We start from the raw sequence: 20,564 nt of genomic DNA, 5'->3' as shown, positions 1-20,564 counted from the left end.
GTCCGAGGCATCGTATATCATGATGACTTCAGCTGGATCACAGTCAAACAAGAACCTGCTGAAACTTTTGAGATCATTGAAATAGCAACAGATGAGTGTTTCAAAATGCTCTCAAACACTTGACGTTTAATGAGGCGCGACATTAACACAGAGGAGAAGAGGGGGAAAAAATGAAACTGTATACGCAGAGTGAGAATGTGAGTCTTCTGGGACTTTCAGTTAAGGTGTTTGATGTTTTACGGTCACGTCCGAACTTACACATTCCTGCTTTTCATCTGTTGTCCATCTGCAGTCCTGAGGAGGCCGGCCGTCGTCTGTGGCGATGAGATAATACTGCAAAAAAGGGAAAATTTTAAACGACTAATCTTATCAAGAACCACATGTAGGTTATTAGACTTGTTTCAATGCAACTGGTCTAAATTTGTCTTAATAAGGTATTTAAGTTGTTTGTTTTTTTAGCTCGAGCAGACAAGAAACAAACCTGAAAAGTGGGTTGCATTGTTATTGTGCCACAATATACTGGTTAAATATTGATATCATGTTAATAATACACATATGATAATATTGTGTAAATATATCCAGCACCTCTTAAATCATTTCTTTACATTGCAACGTAAAGGTAAAGGTGTGTCTCCATCCACACCACCAACACACCTTGTAGATCTTTTATCAGTTTATCTCATTTCCTTATCACAGTCAATTAAGTCTAATTGTTCCTCTTTTTTTACTTTTTTTTTTTATTTTACACTTTTGTACAGTTATGGTTACAGACTCTCTCTCTCTACATCATTACACTTCTTTTTGAGTATAATTCATTCACCAGAGAAGAGACAAAACACACAATAAATAAAGTTAAAGATGAATTTGACTGACTGACTTGGCCACAATAATGGTACAGTACAGTGTGACATTTCTAAAATCAGATTGGGATCAATAAAATTGTCTGGATCTGAATCTTATATGTACGATTATGAATACTTTATATACCTTATGATGTTGTCAGGCTAACATTGAATATTAATGCATATATATACATATTATTACACAAGACATGTGACACATCTATTTATATTTCCTAAAACTGATAGTACATTTCTGTATGAAGCCAAAACTCATTTTAAAACTAGCTTTAAGGTCAGATAGTGTTTGTAGTGGGAAGATTTTAATGCTAATTCCAACAAAACTTACTAAGCATGTTTTGTTTACTGCATTGATTTGCTCAAAATGATCGAATTTCACTATTTGAAGTATCCTCTTATAATAAGGGAGATTTTGCAGTGCACTCACTGGACTGCACATGCTCCAGTAGCTTGTAAAAAAATATATTACAGTTCATACAGTGAGGCGAACTAAAATAAATCAGTGAAAACCTCAGTGCATCCTGGAGACTAGTGTAAACACAGAGAGAAGTTTGGTTGTAGTTCAACTGTATAAAACTGTATTTCTGTGCAGAAGCTCGTTCAAACTTTGAGAAAACAGGTTGACCCAGATCTGGAGGAATTCTTGATGTTGATGTATCTGCTGGTTGACGTGCACATGAAGATGAAAACCAGGCTGGATTCCAGTCTCATGAGACAATTGTCCACTTCTAAAGAATCTAAATATACTGTTTGGCCAAAAGCATATGGACACTTGATCAATACACTTGATCATGTGTTGGGATGTTTCAGTCCAAAACCAGAGACACTAATTTAATTTAATTGATCCGTTAATCACTGCAGCTCTGAACCATTTCTATACAGACATGGATCTGAGCATAGGGGCTTTGTCATGTCGAAACAGGAAAGAGGCAAATTCAAACTCTTGATGCAACTTTATAAGCATGCTGCGGTCTTAAATTTCATTATAATGCTGCAGAGCTCCAACTATAAATTAATTAACTGATTTACAGAAAGTTAATCGGCAACTATTCTGATAATCTATTCATCGTTTATGTCACTTTTTAAGCAAACATTTAACGCTTCAGGGCTCTTAAACGTGTTTTCCTTTTCCTCAGCGAACATTCATGTTGGTCAGACAAAAGATATAAAACTGTTTTCATAGGTTTTATGGACCAAACTAGTGATCATAAAACTAATCTGAACAATAACTGATCATTAAAATAATCATTAGTTGCAGCCAGGGGCACCGCCAGGGATTTATGGCTCCATGAAAACATATCACATTGGGCCCCACCAACACACAGCACACACCAACCAAACCTCTACTTATGAGGGATTGCAACTCTATTGTAGTCAAATATTTACTGACATTGAGCTGTGATAATATAACACTGTGTAGACATGCATTCAACATTATATTAAAGCACAAATAAAGCGTAAGTTTAATTGTAAGTTAAATATTATATTAATGTCTATTAATGATGTTAATTTAAAAAACTTAGAATCGTCGTAACTTTTCACCCCCTTATGGCGCCCCTGGTTGCAGCCCCAGTATCCTTATAATGTATAATTAAAATGAAAAGGATGATTGAACAGCCTTCGAACAAAAGTGGCATATACTTTTGGCCATGTAGTCTAAAGTTTCCTAATATTTGACTATTATTAATTATGTTTCCTCTGCATTGCGAAAAAATGAGAACTCTTGAACTCTAAATTTTCAGTTAAAACACATTTGCTTCTATTCAATCAAGCCAAACGCCCCAAAACAAATCAATCCATCAGAAGCAGCAATTCTTTGTAGTTTTTTTTATTTTTGTTTCAAATCCAGGTCAACAGCATAATACAACTTTCAGGGGTCCCCAAGTTGTTCTCCATGGAAATCGAGGACCTGCTGTGACTCCAAGAGCATGCTTGCTCAGCAAACGGGCCCCTGGATCAATACAAAAGGGAAAAAAAAGAAAAAAAGGTTGCTGCCATCCATTAGCATGACATCATTGCTCTCAAAAAAAAAAAAAAAATCACACAAGGGGCAAAAAGAATTCATCACCGGGCAAAAAAACCAAACAAACTCCTTTCTCCAAAGCATTTTCAATTTCATCTACAACTAAAAAATATATTCTCACTTCATCAATGGAATTACTGTCAAGCTCTTACAAAGAAGCACACGTCTCATAAATAGTAAATCTGCAGCCCCGCTCTTAACTGAAGAGGTCCGTTTCCCCCCCCCCCTGCCCCCCCGTCAACGACCCCAGTTTAACCCGACAGTATTTAGTGATTCTATCAGTTTTCCTGAACATCCTTTTAAGCCAAAAAAAATGAAAAAAACCCCAAAAAACCCCATGAAACTATTTAATGTAACAGTGCACAAAGTTATGAGGAAAAAACTAAAAACTCAAACTGAATATGAAAAGGTGTTGATGAGAAGTTTGAGAGTCAGTCAGTGGTAAATTCATCCAGGACGTGGATTAAAAAGAAATCTGAGGTCAGTCAGGATTGGAAATGTCTTATTTGCTTTTCCTAGAAATGTCCAAATGTGTTAAATAAGCCAAGTTTTTTTTTTTTTTTTTTTTTAATGAGTAATAGAAATATTATAAATGCATTCAAGTCATGCAAAGTCATTTTGGTCACAAACCTCAGACGATATTAGGATTATGTTACTTTTAATAGGATCTTTGAGATGCTCTGTTAAGCTTTTATATGCAGAGTTTTTCTTCTTTTTTTTTTTTACATCTAGCCTAGAGGTGACCCTTCATCCTTGCATCTTACTGTCTTTTAAAAACACGGCTGATTGTGTGTGAGGAGTACGGCTGGACTTGTACTGCTTGTTAGAAAAACATTATGAGCATTTAGCGGCTCAAACTTGCCAGATGTTACTGATGTGAAACCAGAACTGAACTTTCATGACTTAAATGATCTCACAAGTTTTGGTCCCGATATTAATCTCACGAGAGAAGAAACCAAAAGAAACCGAAGGGGGGAAAAAGAAGAAGTAAAAAGTAAAAATAACCACTTTTAACCCGACATCCTGACATGCTCACTACTGATTGTAATAAGTTAAAGGGCTAGTTCACCCAAAAAAACACTGTACACCTACACTAGTTGTATCTACTCAAGTTTTTTTACAGACTACTTTCTGTCAAAAACAATCTGTTGGCAGCTGGATCTTTAAAATATGTTTTTTCAACATTATGAGTACCACAAATTAAAACTCCACACACCTACATTGGACTGAGGTGGAGGCAGAAATGTAAATGTAAGAGACAGATAAACTACAACTAGAGGTAAGCGAGAATCTACTGGTGATTTTCTTTTTTCTTTAAAAAAAAAAAAGGTAATTTAGGGTGAACTGACCCTTTAAAAAGTGGCCTGTTTGCCTTTCTAGTGCTTTAAGAGGAGATTTAAGTGCTTTTCACATTGTTTTCAGACTCAGACTCCCTCAACCTTTATTTATTTATTTTCTTGACACCCGTGCTAACTGGAGCTAAGTAGAGAAATCATCAATCTGAACTAGATGTCAAACCACTCCTGATGGAAGAAGCTCAAGATTTTTTTTTTTGCTTGACGACTCGATGCTCACTTTAAGGATGTTGATTTTTTTAGTTGACTGATCATCGTCGGCCTGCCTGCAGATTTAGAGCGCACACACTAAATGAGACAAGCGATATGTGTTCGGCATCTTTTCTTCCCTGTGGTGACCTGCGACCCCACTTTTTGCACTCTGAGCAGCAAAGTCTTTGAAGGCTGATGAAAAAGCACACAGCCGGGCCCATCAGTGGAGAGAAACGTTGGTCATGGTCTGGCTCCTTTAAAAAAAAAAATGGGGGGGGGGGGGGGGGGGGACCGGCGCCAGCAAGAAAACAAAGAAGAAGAAGAAGAAACCACCACAGGGTGAAGGAGCGACAAAGAGGGGGAAAAAAGTGGTGAGCACCAGTTGTTTCTAGAAGCACCTCACGACTAATACAGTGCGAGTTAGTTATGATGATTATAACTGATGGTGTCCTGGAGGGGGGGAGGAGGAGCAGGGGGTGTGAGGAGGGTTTTATCAAAGATAGAATAAGCTACATATTGTGCCTGCTCAAGTTCAAACCACCAAAATCCGAAAGAGCTACAATTCAAAACGAAGCAGCGAAAGATGTTTAGGAAACACTTTAGAAGTCGGTGGAACGGTCACTCCCCAAAATAAAGTTAATAACGGCCCGGCAGCACGTGTCTTACGGGTGAGAGACGCTGTTTAATACTGAAATATAAATTCAAGTGGAAATTACTCCGGAGATTTTAATGTTTTCAGGTCCGAGATTTGACCGATGATTGTACTTTAAAAGGAGGGGAGGGATTTAGGGTTTAGGGGGCTTGTCAAAGAGACCTATAAAAACCTGACTGAACAAAGTCCGAGCTGAAGAATCTAAACTTTTAAGGTATCGCTACGATCATATTGGTTTTTTTTTAAAAGAAGAAGAGGAGAAAAAAAAAAAGCTTAATTAAATAACAGTATCATTCCTCAAATGTATTTATACACAGCAAGATTTCCAGAAGACGTTGTGAGAGTGAGAGGGGGGCACTGATGTGAGAGAACATCCAAACACTCGAGTCTTTGCTGTTGTCCTGAGTCACAGCAGGATTTATTTCAACCATGGGAGGCGGGTGATTATTTTGGGGGGGTAGTGTGGGTGGTTGGGTGGGTAGGGTTGGGGTGTAGGTTGAAGGGGGGGAAAAAAGGGGGCCTCAGCCAAAAAAAGTGCTTTACCTATAACGTACGCCCCCCGCCACTCACATCAGCTGCTGTGAGGAGGGATACATTAAAAAAAACAGAAGAAACACAGTCTGGTTTTGCTTTATTTACTGGATTCGATGTAAACGAGTGCATCCTTCTGCGCGTCACAGCAGCCCGTGAGATGGGGGAGGGACAGAGGCTTCAAAAGTGAGGCGGATAAAGAAGAAGAAAAATAACCCCCCCAAAAAACGGGCATCCGAATCTGGCAGCTGTTCCAGACGCTGTGATGTCATTGGCGGGTTAAGAGAAGGGCTGGGCCGGATCAGATTAGAGGAGGAGAGGGGGGGGAGGGGAAAGCGGCGGAGCGGTGGAGGCGGGATGTGGGCGCGATGTTGGGGGGGAGGAGGGGGGATGGGGAAGGGGAGAGGGAGTTTAACTACGGGGCAGGCTGCACATTTCACAGTGCTCTGTGCCAGGCTGGTTCATGAAGGTGCAGTGGACGCAGGACCACATGGCTGAGGAGGAGGCGGGGGCAGAGGGGCCGCCCATCGCCCCGTAACCCAGAGAGCTGGAGGGCTGCCCGCCAACCGTACCTGGAGGGACAGGAGAGGGGAACATATCAGGAACTGCAACTAATGATTGATTGAATTACTGATCTTTTTTTTAATTTTTATTAACTGATTCATCATTTCACCTTCAGAAAACCACTAATATTGACATTTAAGAAGCTGAAACACGTTTTTTCTTTGCCTATAAAGTTCCCAGAAACCAAAGTAACGGCTTCAAATTGCTTGTTTTCTTCGACCCAATCTGGATAGAAAATACAACTAATAAATAAAATCTAATTTAAGCCCATCCGAAGCAAACTAAATGAGCAAAAGTGATTAAAACACTGCACAACTTGCAGGACTGTCATCATAAAGCATGTTTAAAAAATGTGGGTCAACCTGTATGAGACAGCTAATGTAGCCCGCTATCATCTACATTCTGTGCACACTGTTATGACTCCATTTTTACTATGTGGACGTTGCTACAGATTATGTAAAAAAAAAAAAAAAAAAATTATTTATTGCTGAGATCTATGGCGAAAGATCACAAACCCAAATTAGTATATGAAACGGAGTAAAACAGCAAATCCTCCCTTTTGAGATGCTGAAACCAGCTAATATTTTTACATTACATATTTGACATTTGATTGATTAAAATTGTGATAATCTTATCATCTAATTGTTTTATCTCTACAGAACTGAAACATTTGTGCACAAACTGAACTGAGATCAGACCAAGTAAAAGTAAGACAGAATGTGACTCATTGATCAGCAGCGACTTACTGCACAGCTGCTCGATTGTAGCCCACTGCTCCGACTTCTTCCAGGTCTGAGCCAGATCCTCGTTAGAAGTCTTCACTGCGTCTAGTAGCAGCCCGATGCTGTCCTGTAAAAACACACACACACACTCTGATGTAGGGCTGGGCAATTCATCGAAACCGACATCTAGAAACTCTAATTGACTTAATCTTGCTCATGTCAATTAATTGTGGTGTTCACTGTTGCCATGACAGCAAAGGTTGCATATATTTAAGGAATTTGAAAACTTGTCTCCAGTGATCATTTTAACCCAAACCATGCTCTTTACATAGTTCTTATCAAGTAAACTAGACATTAATCACAGCGTCACACCTTAACACATCATTATTTTCACTCCCTAAAGATATTCTATGTGTGAGGGCAGCAGTGTAAAATACAAAACTAAAGAAACTGTGAAAATACATAATGGTTCATTAATCGGAATCGAGGTTAAAAGTTCAATTAATGATGATTTTGATTTTTGCCATAATGGCCCTACTCTGATGCACGAAGACCCAAACACACCCCTAACATCTGGCTTTCAGATGATCACGCAGTTCGTTATTATCTAAACACGTGTTTTTATCAAAGACGCTCTGTTGTCATGCGAGGCCACGAGCCAGTTTGAAAAAAATAAAAAAATCTACTCGGCATGAACAAAGAGTCACACTGAGTGAAAACATCCTGACGTCAGTAACTGCTTCCAGACCGGAGAGGAATGTGGCCATATTCTAACCTTTCATCTTGCATCACTAATGGAAACAGCCTAACCCTAACCCTAACCCAGCAGAAGAAGAAAGGTTGAAAGGTTATAGCATCTCGACTTACGCTCAGAGGCATGACTTCATTGGTGACGAGGAAGAGGAGCAGATGGAAGTCTGACACAACGTCCAGGAATGCCGTGGTGGTGCACTGGGACAGGTACGTCGCTAAACTGTGGAAATCCTGCAGAGACAAAAACACACACACACGATAAATAAAGATGTTACAACTTCCTCTGACCTCAGGAGGTGACGGGTTCGTAAGGAGAGACTCTAATTTTCTCAACCTGTGACCCAGAAAGAAAAACATACGAGGAAAACAACAACAGCTCCCACCGAGGTTAATATAGTTGTTAAATGTTCATTAGTTTTTATTTTTATTTAGTTTAGTGTTAGTTAGTTTAACAAGCGATTCAGTAGTTTTAGTTTTCCAGGTATTAAAAGAAGTCAAAATGAACTTCTTCCTTTAATCTTTTTTGTCATATTGTATTTTTGTGTAATATTGTGGGTTTATATAGCTGTATTGTTTTAATTGTGGACCCCAGGAAGAGTAGCTAGGGATCCTGATAAACTAAATAAAAACTTTAATAATTATCACAGCTCTACTGCTGCACAGGCGGCATCTAAAGTGAGAAAAAACATATTTTACACAGTGTGCTGCATTAGGTAGGAAGCTCGTTTACTGACCCACATTTGGCTGATTTGAGTTACAACAATGTACAATAACTATTGAGATTTGTTTGAAGGCCTGGAGATCTTTTATTTTTTACTTAATTATGGCAAATATTTGACTAAGCAGCCAGACTTTGTGCCAAGCTAGGCCGAACACAAAGAGATTAAACTGACTTTGATCTTCTCTTCTGACAACAAAGAGGAATAATTCCCAAAAATCTATTTTTCTAAATCAACTAAATCATTCAACAAAAGCATGTATTACTTAATATTGGCTCTCTTTAGGGTCATTATTTAATCTCTTCATCGTGAGACGGTTTAGATCATGAGGAGTTTATCTCTAAATGACTCACTTGTGTCTCTCCAAAGATTTCACGATTCTCAATGGGGAAGCGTTGTTTGGAGCAGAAGGTGTACTGGGGGTCCTTTGGAAAAGTGGTAGTTATCTGTGAGAGAGAAACACAAGGCAGTGTCAGCACGTTGTATTCAAATATTTAAAAAAAACAGATGCCTAATATTAAATCAAACAACAACTGAAACACATACATAATACACTAATACACTGTACTCACATCTATAATAAGGTACTCCACAGGAAGAGGTCGGGCTAGAAACGTGACGTCATTTCCAAATTTGTCTTTGTCCTTTTGAACGGAAAAGAAGAATATGGAATTAGATTTTTGTGCCAAATGAAACAGAAGAAAAGACGGAGAGAAAAATCTAAACATCTGGATAAAAAATGACTCATAATAGCAGGTTTTCCAAAAGCACAGAAAGTATCAGGAAGTCATCATTCATGTGTATTCTGAAAACAAACATAAAGCACATACCAGCAGGTCACATTTTATAACAGGTTGCTGCGACATGTATCATGCGTGAAGCCTCACCTTGAAGAAGACGTCTGGTACGTACTGCTCGGAGCAGGACTCTTTAACGTAGCCCAGCTCGGGAGCGTCTTTGCAGGGCAGTAGGCACTCGTCTCTCACCAGAGCCATGCACTGATTGGACACCTGGTATCCCTCAAAGTGCACCTGGTTATCTGGACCGCCTGTGTGCACAGAGCCGGAGACAGACAGATGTTCAGGTGAATTATGTTAAGTCTGTTTAAATTAAAAACAGTCACACTGCTCAGAAGACACATGTGCCACTTATGTTGCTTATTACATCACTTGATTACACATCATACATTAAGTGATGTCCTAAAATGTATTATTTAATCAAACTAGCAGGCTAAACAGTATTTATACATTTCATGATTTTATCTATTTATTTATCTATAAAAAAAATAATATTTCTATCTTGTAACTACAGCACATGATCCAGTAACTACATGACCGTATTATATCTCATATAATGAAGTTATCTTAGAACAACTGGTTTCAGGAGCTCTTTTAAATGCAATGAACTAGATCAATCAATCAAACTGGAGACTGTCATACTCCTTAAAGCTTTATTATCTGATGTACTTTATGACTCTTGTGTTTTTTAAAATCTATCTATTATTGATTGTGGCTGTCTGTAGTTTAAGATAAGATAAGAGATTCCTTTATTAGTCCCACAATGGTGAAATCTGCATTATTATAGCAGCAAAGTGGACAAAAAACAGTAAGAGCAATAAAATAATAGTGACTATTTACAATAATAATATTCGTATTGAGTGATAATATACCAGATGATATTGTTATTGCACAGATTAAAGTGAAAGAAAAGATATATTTATATTATATGTATATTGCACAGTTGAATTGAAATTAGTAGTATACATGAAATACTAATATTGCACAGTATTGTTTTTTCTGTTATGTGCTTGTCTGATTATGGTCCTTGTTCTCAGGTCTCTTTTGAGCACATATTTGCCCTATTTTACATTAAAATAGTTATTATCTATTACTTTTATGATTACAACATTATTAAACTCCAATATCTGTGTCAGTGTAGTTTGCTGAGTGTCTCTTACTATCTAAGGCCTCTTCAGCTCTACATATGAAACTGATCTGTCAACAGACTGCTGAGGTTTTATTAATATAAAGTAAAAACAGATGCAACTTTCCCCCGGCTGGCATTAGATGTTTACCTATGATGCCAGTTTCAGCTGCCATTTATTCATTAATGCAAATGACTGTTTTGTTTTGTGCTTTTTTGAGAACAAGTATATGAGGAAGCGTTGTGGGTTTTTAAATGAAGGGAAGTGTAAACAGCTGGCATGGATCCCACAGGCTGAACAGAGAACGTCTGTCTCGTATTAAACTGCTCCGCTGGCTTCACAACTACTATATCAACCATTTACATACTTTACTAGACATTTACAATAAATTAACTTTAGTGTAGCAGCAAATAGACGGTCAATAAGAGATGAAGTCGCTCTATATCATGCGACTTACAGTTAAACAAAGCTCAGGAATATTTCACATTTCAACATGAGCTGTTGTTTTTGACAGATGACCAAATAATAATTAATCAGTGTCATCTGTGAGATTTAAAGAAATGTGGTAATGTAGTTCTCAGTCCATAAAACAATTGACAGAAAATAATGAACTATTTTCATAACAGATCAATCATTCTCTGAGTCCAAACTCTGATTCCAGCTTCTCAAATGTGAGTATTATATATATCTTCTCTTATAGAAAACTGAATAACTTTGGGTTAGGGACTGTTGATGGGAAACAGACATTTTTGAAACATTTTTGGACATTTTATAGACCAACTAATCAATTAATTGAGAAAATAATCAAGATTAATTGCTGTAGTTGTGGCTTTTGAAGGCATATTTCTATCTCCGAAAGTGCAGAACATCTCTCTTGATTTACTTCTCGTTATAACTTCACAGTAAATATCAAATTTAGGGCTTCAGTGAAGGAAATCAAAAAAGTACTACATAATATCAGCTAAATATTAACAAAGTATTAATTAGAAACACATCACAGCCAATATCAATATAATCACCCTGAGGCCAGAGGAATAGTTAAATATTATCTTCCAAGCCTCCAAGTGAACAAAAACATACCTGTTGCTACCACAGTCACGAATTTGGAGCCGAACTGTCCGTCTCGAGACAGTCTGCAGGTGTTTGATTGCTGATTCTGGAAGTAACCAGCTGTGATGCACTCCTCTGCACTCAGGTAGTGTGATTCCTAACAGAAGGAAGGACAGTGATAAAAAAACATGTTGGGGGGAAAAGCAGTGTGTTAAATCTGAAGAACAGATCGTCTTTGAGGAAGCGGCATCCTCACATTATTTCTCGTGTAGCGGACGGTGCCTATCCTCATGTCCTCGGAGAGCAGGTCAGTGAAGATCCACCCCACCTGGGGAAAAAGCAAAAGGACAGAAAACTGATCAACCAACCTGAAAATCACCTTAATCCAGACATCACAAAGGAGAAAACATCCTAACAGTGTAGAAGAACAAAAGACGGTAACATCAGTCTGCATGAAATCAAACAGTCTTTTTCCTTTTTGATGAATATGCTCTGTAATATATTGGTTTGATTTATGGCGTTGCTTCCCATTAGCCATATGGCAGTCATGTTGAACCAACTAATGCACAAAAATACTCATGTTGAATGGATTCAATTTGTAGATAAATTAGAACCATTTCACACAGACTATAATAATACATAGAAATATAACAGGCCTGTCTGTTTTATGTTGGAGCTGGCACTTAAAAGACAGAATCACTGCAGCCTGTATGATTATTTCTGCACAACCTTTTTATGATGCACATGTCAGGCCATATATTTAAGTATTTTAAAGCTTACCATGTAAATAATGCATATAGATTGAATGTAATTTACTTGACTTCTTGTTATTTTGTATGTATTACTCTTATCTGTTTTCTGCCTCACTCGCACTGCAGCCAATTTCCCTTCTGGGCATCAATAATCTTATCTTATACATCAATTCCTGCACCCAAGGCTTCAATATTTAGACCACATTTAATGGAAAAACATGAATCTGTGTTAAGCCTTTGGGTTTACATTTTATGTCTGTCACACTGCTGGAGTTGCAAACTATCAGTATTCAGTATAAAAAATAATCAAGGTAAAAAAAAAAAACACTTTATCAAGGTCACTGTGAAACGCAAACTGTGTGTCCAGACTACCAACCTACCTTGCGTAGGCCCAGTTTGGCAGCAATTTCATCCACAGCTGCAGCTTTGGGATCCTCCAACATTTCCAGACTGTTCTGAGAGGCGTTCTGAAACACAGCCGTGACAATATTAAATAAAAACTAAAAGGACTAGTACACAGGGTTAATAAGCACTTTACAACAATATTACAGTACAATAAAAAAAACACTGAAACCGACTTTAAGAGTTGAAGCATGTTGATATAAATATTTAGGAGTCTCTCACCTGTGGGGGTTCGTAGATGGCAGCCACCTCGGCTCTGATGCCCAGAGGGATGTCTTTGTGCTCGGTGTACCTGCCGTACAAGTAGCCCATCCTCTGACTGCCCGTCTTCCTCCAGAAGTCCAGGAAGCGGTCAGCGATGGTGTGGTTCTCAAACATGATGTTGTCCACGTGTCTGTATTTCTGGAAAAAGAACAACAACAAAAAAGTTGAATTTAAGCATGTCTTCAGATTTGATTAAAAAAAACACTCTGGATCCAGAACATACCTGTCTGTTTAGTGTGATGGCGCTGGGCTGGCACTTGGTGCAGATCCCCTCAGGCCAGGGAGGGTGGCCTTCACAGCCCGACTTGATCCTACAGCTAATGTTCTCCAGAGCTGCAAACTTCCCTCTGCGGGAGGTGAAAGCAGCGTTAGAATCTGACTAAATGGATCATGGTTATTTTCCACCGATGAGATTTTTTTTTTTTAAACAACTGCTGGTGGAGATTCTTACTTATCAGCTCCCCCGGTCAGCTTGCGAATGTATGCGTGGAATGACATGTGCTTGACTGGTGGGTCGAGGTGATTCAGGTAGTCTTCGTCAAAAGGCTGGAAATAAAAAAATGCAGAGTTAAAATGAATAAAATCAAGTCTTATATCAGAGGTGCTTTTATTTTGAATGTTAGAAACCAAAAACAAGAAGGAAGTGTCTTACCTCTAACGGTACACAGTGCACGCATTTGCCGAGAGCACCATGGTGACATCTGCAACAAGAAAAAGACCATTTAAATATCTTCTATCTGTATTTAATTACAATCCTTGGTGTAAAAACACACGTGTGAGTCTCTTTCTTACAGCTGTGGATCTTTGTTCCTGTAGATCTTGCCGTCCTGCTTGGTCAGATACTGATCGATCTCATCCTCTTGGACCTGGGGTGCTGAGAAGGACCGAGGGATCAGGAAGGTCGATGAGGAGGATGAAGAGGATGAGATGGATGGTAGCGACGTAGATGAATGTGGGGTGGCCGTGTCCATTACTTCCCCGGAGGAGGTCGAGGATCCTGAAGGGAACAGATACAACATGTCGCCATGCCTGCAAGAAAACCCAGACAGATATAAGATGGTTAAAGCTTCATGGGAATTTGTTAAAGAATGAAGCAGGTGGCAAAAAAAACACACAAAAACTACATTCACATACAGTCAAACAGGCATACAGGCATTTACATGCACTTAAGGTTACTATGGTTATCTGGGTACTCTTCTCTGTTACCGGGTTACTGTAAATGCAGATCAATAACCTTCCTGCAACCTTATTTGGAAGCAAATATGTGGCTCATGGACTTTGACTTTATTAGTTACAGACGGCGAGAAAATGTCTGAATTTAACAATGAAATGTTCAGCGATGGTAATCTGACTTATACAGCCTTCTACAGGCTTTGCTGTGTCGGTTTAAATTCTAGCTGGGTAGTTTTAAATATGAAGGTTGCATCACTGTGTGTAACGGCTTTCTTGCAGTCTGCAGTATTTTGTTGTGTGCATGCATAGTTGTAAAAAGCTGATCAAGAAACCCAGTTATGCTTTTACATGGCAGAGAAATCTCCAAACTCCAGAGGAAACCTACAGAAGTAAATCAGGTCTATCTTATCTCCTACGCTAATTACAGAAACCAGGTTTCTTATTGACATAACAGTTAAGAAATCAGCTTTCTGGAGCAAGCTGACTATAACACCATTATTTTAACGCAGTAACAAAGCTTTATTGATCAACAAGGTTTGCTTCTACTCACTTGATCTTAAGCAGGCTGAGGGCTTTGTTCTGAGAAAGGATCTCGTCGGTCTTGTTGCGGTTCAGGTAAATAGAAAACCCGTTGGAATTGAATCCAAACTCTTTGGCCACCTGTGAGAGACACGGGAGACAATTTATGAGCATACTGTCTAAAATAACAGTCTGGGATTATCACTACCTATAAATGTGTCCGTGACAAATAAGGGTTGGCTATATGAACAATTCAAAAACATCTTTAAAAATTGTCTTAAACGCAGCATCAGGACATCAGGCATAAGACTGAATACTCCTGAAAAAGTCAAATGGTGTAACCACAAAAGAATGATGAATATTTAATATTTGATCCACCTACAGTGTATGTAGGTATACTTACATATATACAAATAATTACTTCATTAAAAAAAACATAAAAGCATTTTGTCAATATTGAGCAGGACCTACCATAAAAACAACCACTTTTTTCTAACAAATTTTACATAATTTGTCACAAACCGTAGTGTTGCGTTGTTAAAAGTGGATTATATTTATTCCACATTTTAGTTCACATTTATTTTCCTGTATATAATCAGATTTATATCATGTCACTGAATCGAATGTCTTCAGAATCAACTGGGAGATAATTCAGATTAGCATGTGCCAGTGAAAAAAGGTGCATGTGGAGGTCGTCCCACTCTTTAAAAGAGCTCCAATCACGCAGTCAAAGCAGATTAGCAAAGATCCTCTTGGCACGAGAGAGAATCTGAGCACCTCATGAGGTCGTAGCAGGTTGAGCCAAAATAAGCTATAAAGAGCACCGAGGTGGTTGGAAAGAGTATCCACTGGCGCTTATTTTATATCACCACTGCACATATCAGGTAGAGAGTCAGTCTGGTGCTGGAACTCTGAGCAGTATGATTATCTTAGCATTACATCTGATTTCCTAATAACATTTAATACAGAATAAATAGCTAGGAACCATCTCGCTTTTTTATGTTATTGTGCTTGTTTGATGTTTTATTTATTCATTTAGATTCTGTGATTCCACTTTAGTAAAAAAGTCATAAAATCTCAGGCTTAAAAGGGTGTTATTTAGGGTGTTTGAATTGTTTTTTAATGTGAAAATGGTTCAAATTTGACCTGAACAGTGTGTAAGGCTTAAAGTGACTGTAAAATTAAACAAGTCATGCATTGAAATCGATCTTTTTCCTCCCTTGAGCCACACATAAAAAGCACATATATACCAATCGCTATGCACTGGGTGAAACTGTACGGGACAGAACATAATTTGAGCTCCTTTTATTCTGCCTCTGCTGCAGAAATATAACCTGCAGTGCTCAGACTGTCTGCCGCTCACCCGTTGGTTGGTTTTCTATTCCACATCAGCCGGGACTGGAATGAACAATATTCCCTCCATTGATCTCCGGGGCTACATCATCCTGCTTCTACACAGACACATGAATATTTAATGGAGGCGCTGCTGCAATGCTCCTCTGTCTGTGACAGGCCGGCTGGAACAAGGCTCTAATTTTAGGGCTTTTTCGAAATCCCATACGTGATTCAAATGTAATTATTACTATTTTTTAACGTGCTTTTGTGTGAAAAGAGAACAAAACTGAGGCATGCCCTCTGTATGGCTGTAAACCATAACCTGTAAAACAGCTGTGATGAGATAAATATTAAATATAGCATCTACTACTCTCCCTTTAACACAAATTTCCCCTGAAAGCCACATGTCAATAATAAACACCAGCAGAGCACCGCAGGACTGATCTGCTACAGCCTTCACAGCCTCATACATAAATGAACACTGAGCAGGCGTAAACAAAACCCAGAGAGACATGATTGTTATTTAAGATAAGTGTTTGTCCTGCTGTAGACACATTAAAGGAGAGTTTCACCTTTTTTTAAGTGTGTATTAAAACAACAAACATGTGCCCATATGAATACTGACAGAGGTTTAACTTGCTGTAATGATTCCTCCTGTTCATACTGGCTATTAAAAGTTCTCCTTGAAATGTGCTTTCAATCGATGATGAGGGCCAAAATCCTCAGTGTTTCCACACAGTTGTTTAAAAGTAGATGTGAAGCTTATATGAGGCTCCAGCAGTCTGAGTTAGTCATATCAAGTGGATATCTGACACATTTACAGTCTTTTTAGCATCAAATTCCCTCTTTGAGCTGTGGTGGAAGTATAGTAACAAAAAGACTTTGGTACTAAAAACACTAACGTTGAAAGATATCTACTTGATTTGACTCATTTGGACGGCTGAAGTTCATATTAGCTTCAGATCAACTTTAAAATACATTTTTGCACAGAGAGAGGACTGTGGATTTAGTCCTCCATCACTTCCATTGTAAGTGCATTATGAAGGGATCTTCTAATGGTCAGTATGAACAGGAGGAATGATTACAGCAAGAAAAATATGATTTAATGTTCATTTGGGCTCCTGACTGTTGTTTTAAGACAACTTGTCCTTTAAAGCTGTGGTATACATGTTGTACCCTTGCAGAAACTAATCAAAGACTTCAGGATTTGAAGAAGTCAGCATGAAAAATAACAGATAAGCGTGACTCCTGCTGACCTCAAAAGATGTTAATTTTTTACACTTTGTACCTTCTTCAAAAAAGCAGCAGCAGTGTCCCTCTTGGTGGCAGCAATTTTCTTCATCCCATCCGGGGACTGTACCCTGACGATCTAAAAAAAGACGACAAAAAAAGAAGTAGTATTCAGATGTCAGAGTCAAAGTTACCAACAATCTATTGTTAGCTACACACAAACACAAATAACACTGGGCTAATAAAAGTTTCAGCACCTGTCAGCAGCAGTGAAAAAAGTAACAAAGTACATTCACTCAAGTACTTTACTTAGGTACAATTTTGAAGTACTTGTACTTTACTGTAGTATTTCCATGTGATGCTACTTTATACTTCAACTCCACAACATTTCAGGGGGAGATATTGTACTTTCTACTCCACTATATTTATTTGACAGCTTTAGTTACTTTTCAGGTGAAGATTTGACACAATGATTAATATAACAAGCTTTTAAAATATAACACATTGTTAAACCAGTGTGTAGTCGGGCTCACATATCAGATGTCTACGAGTTGTTAACAGCTCCACCAAATAGTGATTTTTCCCTCTAAACTTTTCACATGGTTTCATTTCAATAAATGTTGAAAGTAAAAACAGATTTGTGTAACAGAACTTTGTTTTTTCTTCTTTCCTCTCCCATTAATCATCTCACCAACCCTCACATTTATCTGCTGACCCTTTGGAGGGGCTCGACCCCTAGGTTGGGAACCACTGGACTAAACTAGCTAACTGTATATAAAGTAGTGTAAACTAGCTCCACCTCCAGCAGCTACAACAGTAACATGCTGCTCTAACACTGATGCTTCACTATTAATAATCTAATGATGTCATATATAATAATATATCAGTCAGAGGGACCAAACCACTACTTCTACTGTAATACTGCATACTAAATCACTCATAATACTGCAGTACTTTTACTGTAATACTGCATACTACATCACTCATAATACTGCAGTACTTTTACTGTAATACTGCATACTACATCGCTCATAATACTGCAGTACTTTTACTGTAATACTGCATACTACATCACTCATAATACTGCAGTACTTTTACTGTAATACTTTAACTAAATCAAGCTCATAATACTTTACTTGCCTAATGTTTTGCATGCAGGACTTTTACATGTAATGGAGTATTTTCTAGATTGCTGTATTATCATTCATTCCTAAAGTGAAGGATCTGGATACTTCTTCCCCCACTGCCTGTCAGTCTAAACACAGGAGCTGCTCCCCCCCGTGTGTGTTGGTGTCAGGACATTATGACAGCGATGACAGTGCAAAACATGTCATATAAACATAACCTCCCCTCCCTCCCCCTTTAAAATACATTAACATGACTTTATAGCATTTAGATTTAGACTGAACTTAGCAGCAAATACATGTCAGTCAACAAAAACAATGTCACTTTTTTTTGTGTGAATCAACAACCTTTACACTCCACCTTAAATATTCTAGCTTATGTTTAACCACTAAGATGAGGAAAAGGAGTAATCAAGACATCTTTATCCTTGACTGTAGCTCTCCTATAAGCCGATAAATGTGTGTTTTTATTTGGATGTCGTCAGCTGAGATGAGCCGGTGTTATGCTATAACTGGTGACCGTGTTATCTGGTGACTCTCACATAGAAATCACTTTATGGTTTAATCACTTTTCATATGTGTTTTAATATCTAAAGTATCTTAACCATTGGTGTAAGTTCAATTGTGTTCATGAGGCTCATTCACCCCCTCGTAACGTATCCTAAAATGTGAGAAAGTCACCAGATAACACGGTCACTAGTTAGAGCGTAACACTGGTTAGCAGGCCCAGACTAACGTTAGCTCCGCGGCTAATTCTGCTGCCTCATCACTCCGGACTAACAGGCTAACCGATGCTAGCCGCTGTTAGCATCAACCACAACCAGCCCATAATACTCACAATGTTATCCGCCATGTTGCTCGAGGGGGGGTGAGCGCTCCCGGTAGAGATATATATAACAGCCTTGTTGCGAGACAGACCTCGTTAAAAAAAAAACAACACAAAGTTCACGAAGCGTTTTCTGTCTGTTTCATCCCACAGAAACTCAAACACCGGGTGTAGCAAACATTAGTGTCCGATCGCCTCCCACCGGTTCCGCAATCCGCACTGAAACGACCCCGACTGAAACAAGATGTGTTGCGTTCCACCGTCCTGTTTTTACTTACAGTGGTACTCAGTGTTGGGGGAGTAACTAGTTACATATAACAGCATTACGTAATTTAATAACAAAATAAATGTAACTGTAATCTGTTACAGTTACTTAGAAACAACGTGCAGTTAAATTACTTATGAAAATGTTGATGTCAGGGTTATTATTGTTTTGAAATGTTCATTGTTTTTTAACATTTTATTTTGTTTTTCATTTTGTTTTTTTTATTTCAGATTAGTTTTAGTTAGTTTGACAACTTTAATGTACTTTGGGTCCATTAACTATCTCAGGCTCCTCTCTGTAGAATGCTGTGACTGTTTATTTTGAACCTTTATTATTATACACTATAGTAGACCACTCTACTATGTATAAATACTTCTTGCTGTAATTTACGTTATCCAGTGAAGTCATTTAGGGTTTTGAAGCTGGGCCCCCTAAAGGTCTGATCCTAGAATCTCCCCTGGCCATGATGTCTTGATGGGCTTATTGGGTACACTTTCCCCAAAAGTTGAAAACATTTGTAAGAACATTAGAAAAGTGATAAAAAAGTAATCAAGTTACATCACTTTAATTAAGTAATTGAAATAGTTACATTACTTATTAAGGTAACTAGTAATCTGTAAACTATTACATTTCCAAAGTAACCTTCCCAACACTGGTGGTACAGTCTGGTTTTACAGCAGTGGTGCAAGACCTTCCCATGTTGTATACTTAAATAAAAGTAGCACAGTGTAAATTTACTCCATTAAAAGTACATTTCCTTCATTTAAGGTCTGTCTTAAACCAAGTTAAGTGCCCAAATGAACACTGAAACCAGTTTTTCTTGTTGAAATCATTCCTCTTGTTGTTCATAATGACTGTTAGAAGATTCCTTCATAATGCACTTACCTCTGTGCAAAAATATATTGTAAATAATGTATAATGCTGTCCAAACTGCTGAAGCCTGATACAACTTAACTTACAAATTGAGGCTACAGTTAACAGTGTTCTGATATGAAATATGATTGAATCTTGCCTTTGTATAGTGTTTATGTGTATTGCCAACATTGACCTATGTGATTATGTGTACAGAGTAATTTAGTGTGTGTTCAGCGATGGAAAATGACTAAGCAGATTTACTTTAAGTACTGTTCTTATGTACAATTTCGAGGTACTTATATTGACTGGTTCCACTTTATGCTACATTTTACTTCCACTCCAAAGTTTTTAAATGACAGATGATTAAAGATAAAACCAGTGGTTTCCAACACTCTGGCTTTTGACGTCTTACAAAAAGCAGTGTGGTCAGGGTCACATTTCAGATGTCTATGAGTTGTTAACATCCAGTGATTT

At 38.1% G+C, this 20,564-nt stretch overlaps 2 protein-coding genes across 2 annotated transcripts in view; one reads left to right on the top strand and one right to left on the bottom strand.

Annotated features, from left to right (window-relative positions):
• LOC134003291 (NLR family CARD domain-containing protein 3-like) overlaps nucleotides 1-20,564 on the top strand; it is a 142,916-nt gene that overhangs the window by 111,624 nt on the left and 10,728 nt on the right. The window lies entirely within an intron of this gene.
• On the bottom strand, nucleotides 5,760-19,109 carry nploc4 (NPL4 homolog, ubiquitin recognition factor). Its single transcript, XM_062442453.1, has 17 exons — nucleotides 18,983-19,109; nucleotides 17,079-17,159; nucleotides 14,487-14,596; nucleotides 13,556-13,792; nucleotides 13,416-13,464; nucleotides 13,215-13,309; nucleotides 12,987-13,110; nucleotides 12,722-12,901; nucleotides 12,478-12,564; nucleotides 11,602-11,673; nucleotides 11,376-11,502; nucleotides 9,259-9,419; nucleotides 8,944-9,015; nucleotides 8,725-8,817; nucleotides 7,767-7,883; nucleotides 6,924-7,026; nucleotides 5,760-6,185 (listed from the first exon to the last, which is right to left on the bottom strand). Exons 1-17 carry the CDS (start codon nucleotides 18,995-18,997, stop codon nucleotides 6,025-6,027), a joined length of 1,884 nt encoding a protein of 627 aa, XP_062298437.1. The 5' UTR covers nucleotides 18,998-19,109; the 3' UTR covers nucleotides 5,760-6,024.

The sequence above is a fragment of the Scomber scombrus genome, chromosome 21, assembly GCF_963691925.1.
Source record: "Scomber scombrus chromosome 21, fScoSco1.1, whole genome shotgun sequence".
NCBI lineage: Eukaryota > Metazoa > Chordata > Actinopteri > Scombriformes > Scombridae > Scomber > Scomber scombrus.
Note: the sequence above shows the minus strand (reverse complement) of the source record. Positions and strands in the feature narration are given on the sequence as shown.

Bases quoted from the DNA above. Each gene is read 5' to 3' on its own strand.
- nploc4 (XM_062442453.1), bottom strand. The intron at 12,902-12,986 runs GTATGTTCTGGA...TTCTTTTTCCAG, and splicing joins CCATCACACTAAACAGACAG to AAATACAGACACGTGGACAA. The intron at 9,420-11,375 runs GTATGTTTTTGT...CTGTGCACACAG, and splicing joins CGTGACTGTGGTAGCAACAG to GCGGTCCAGATAACCAGGTG.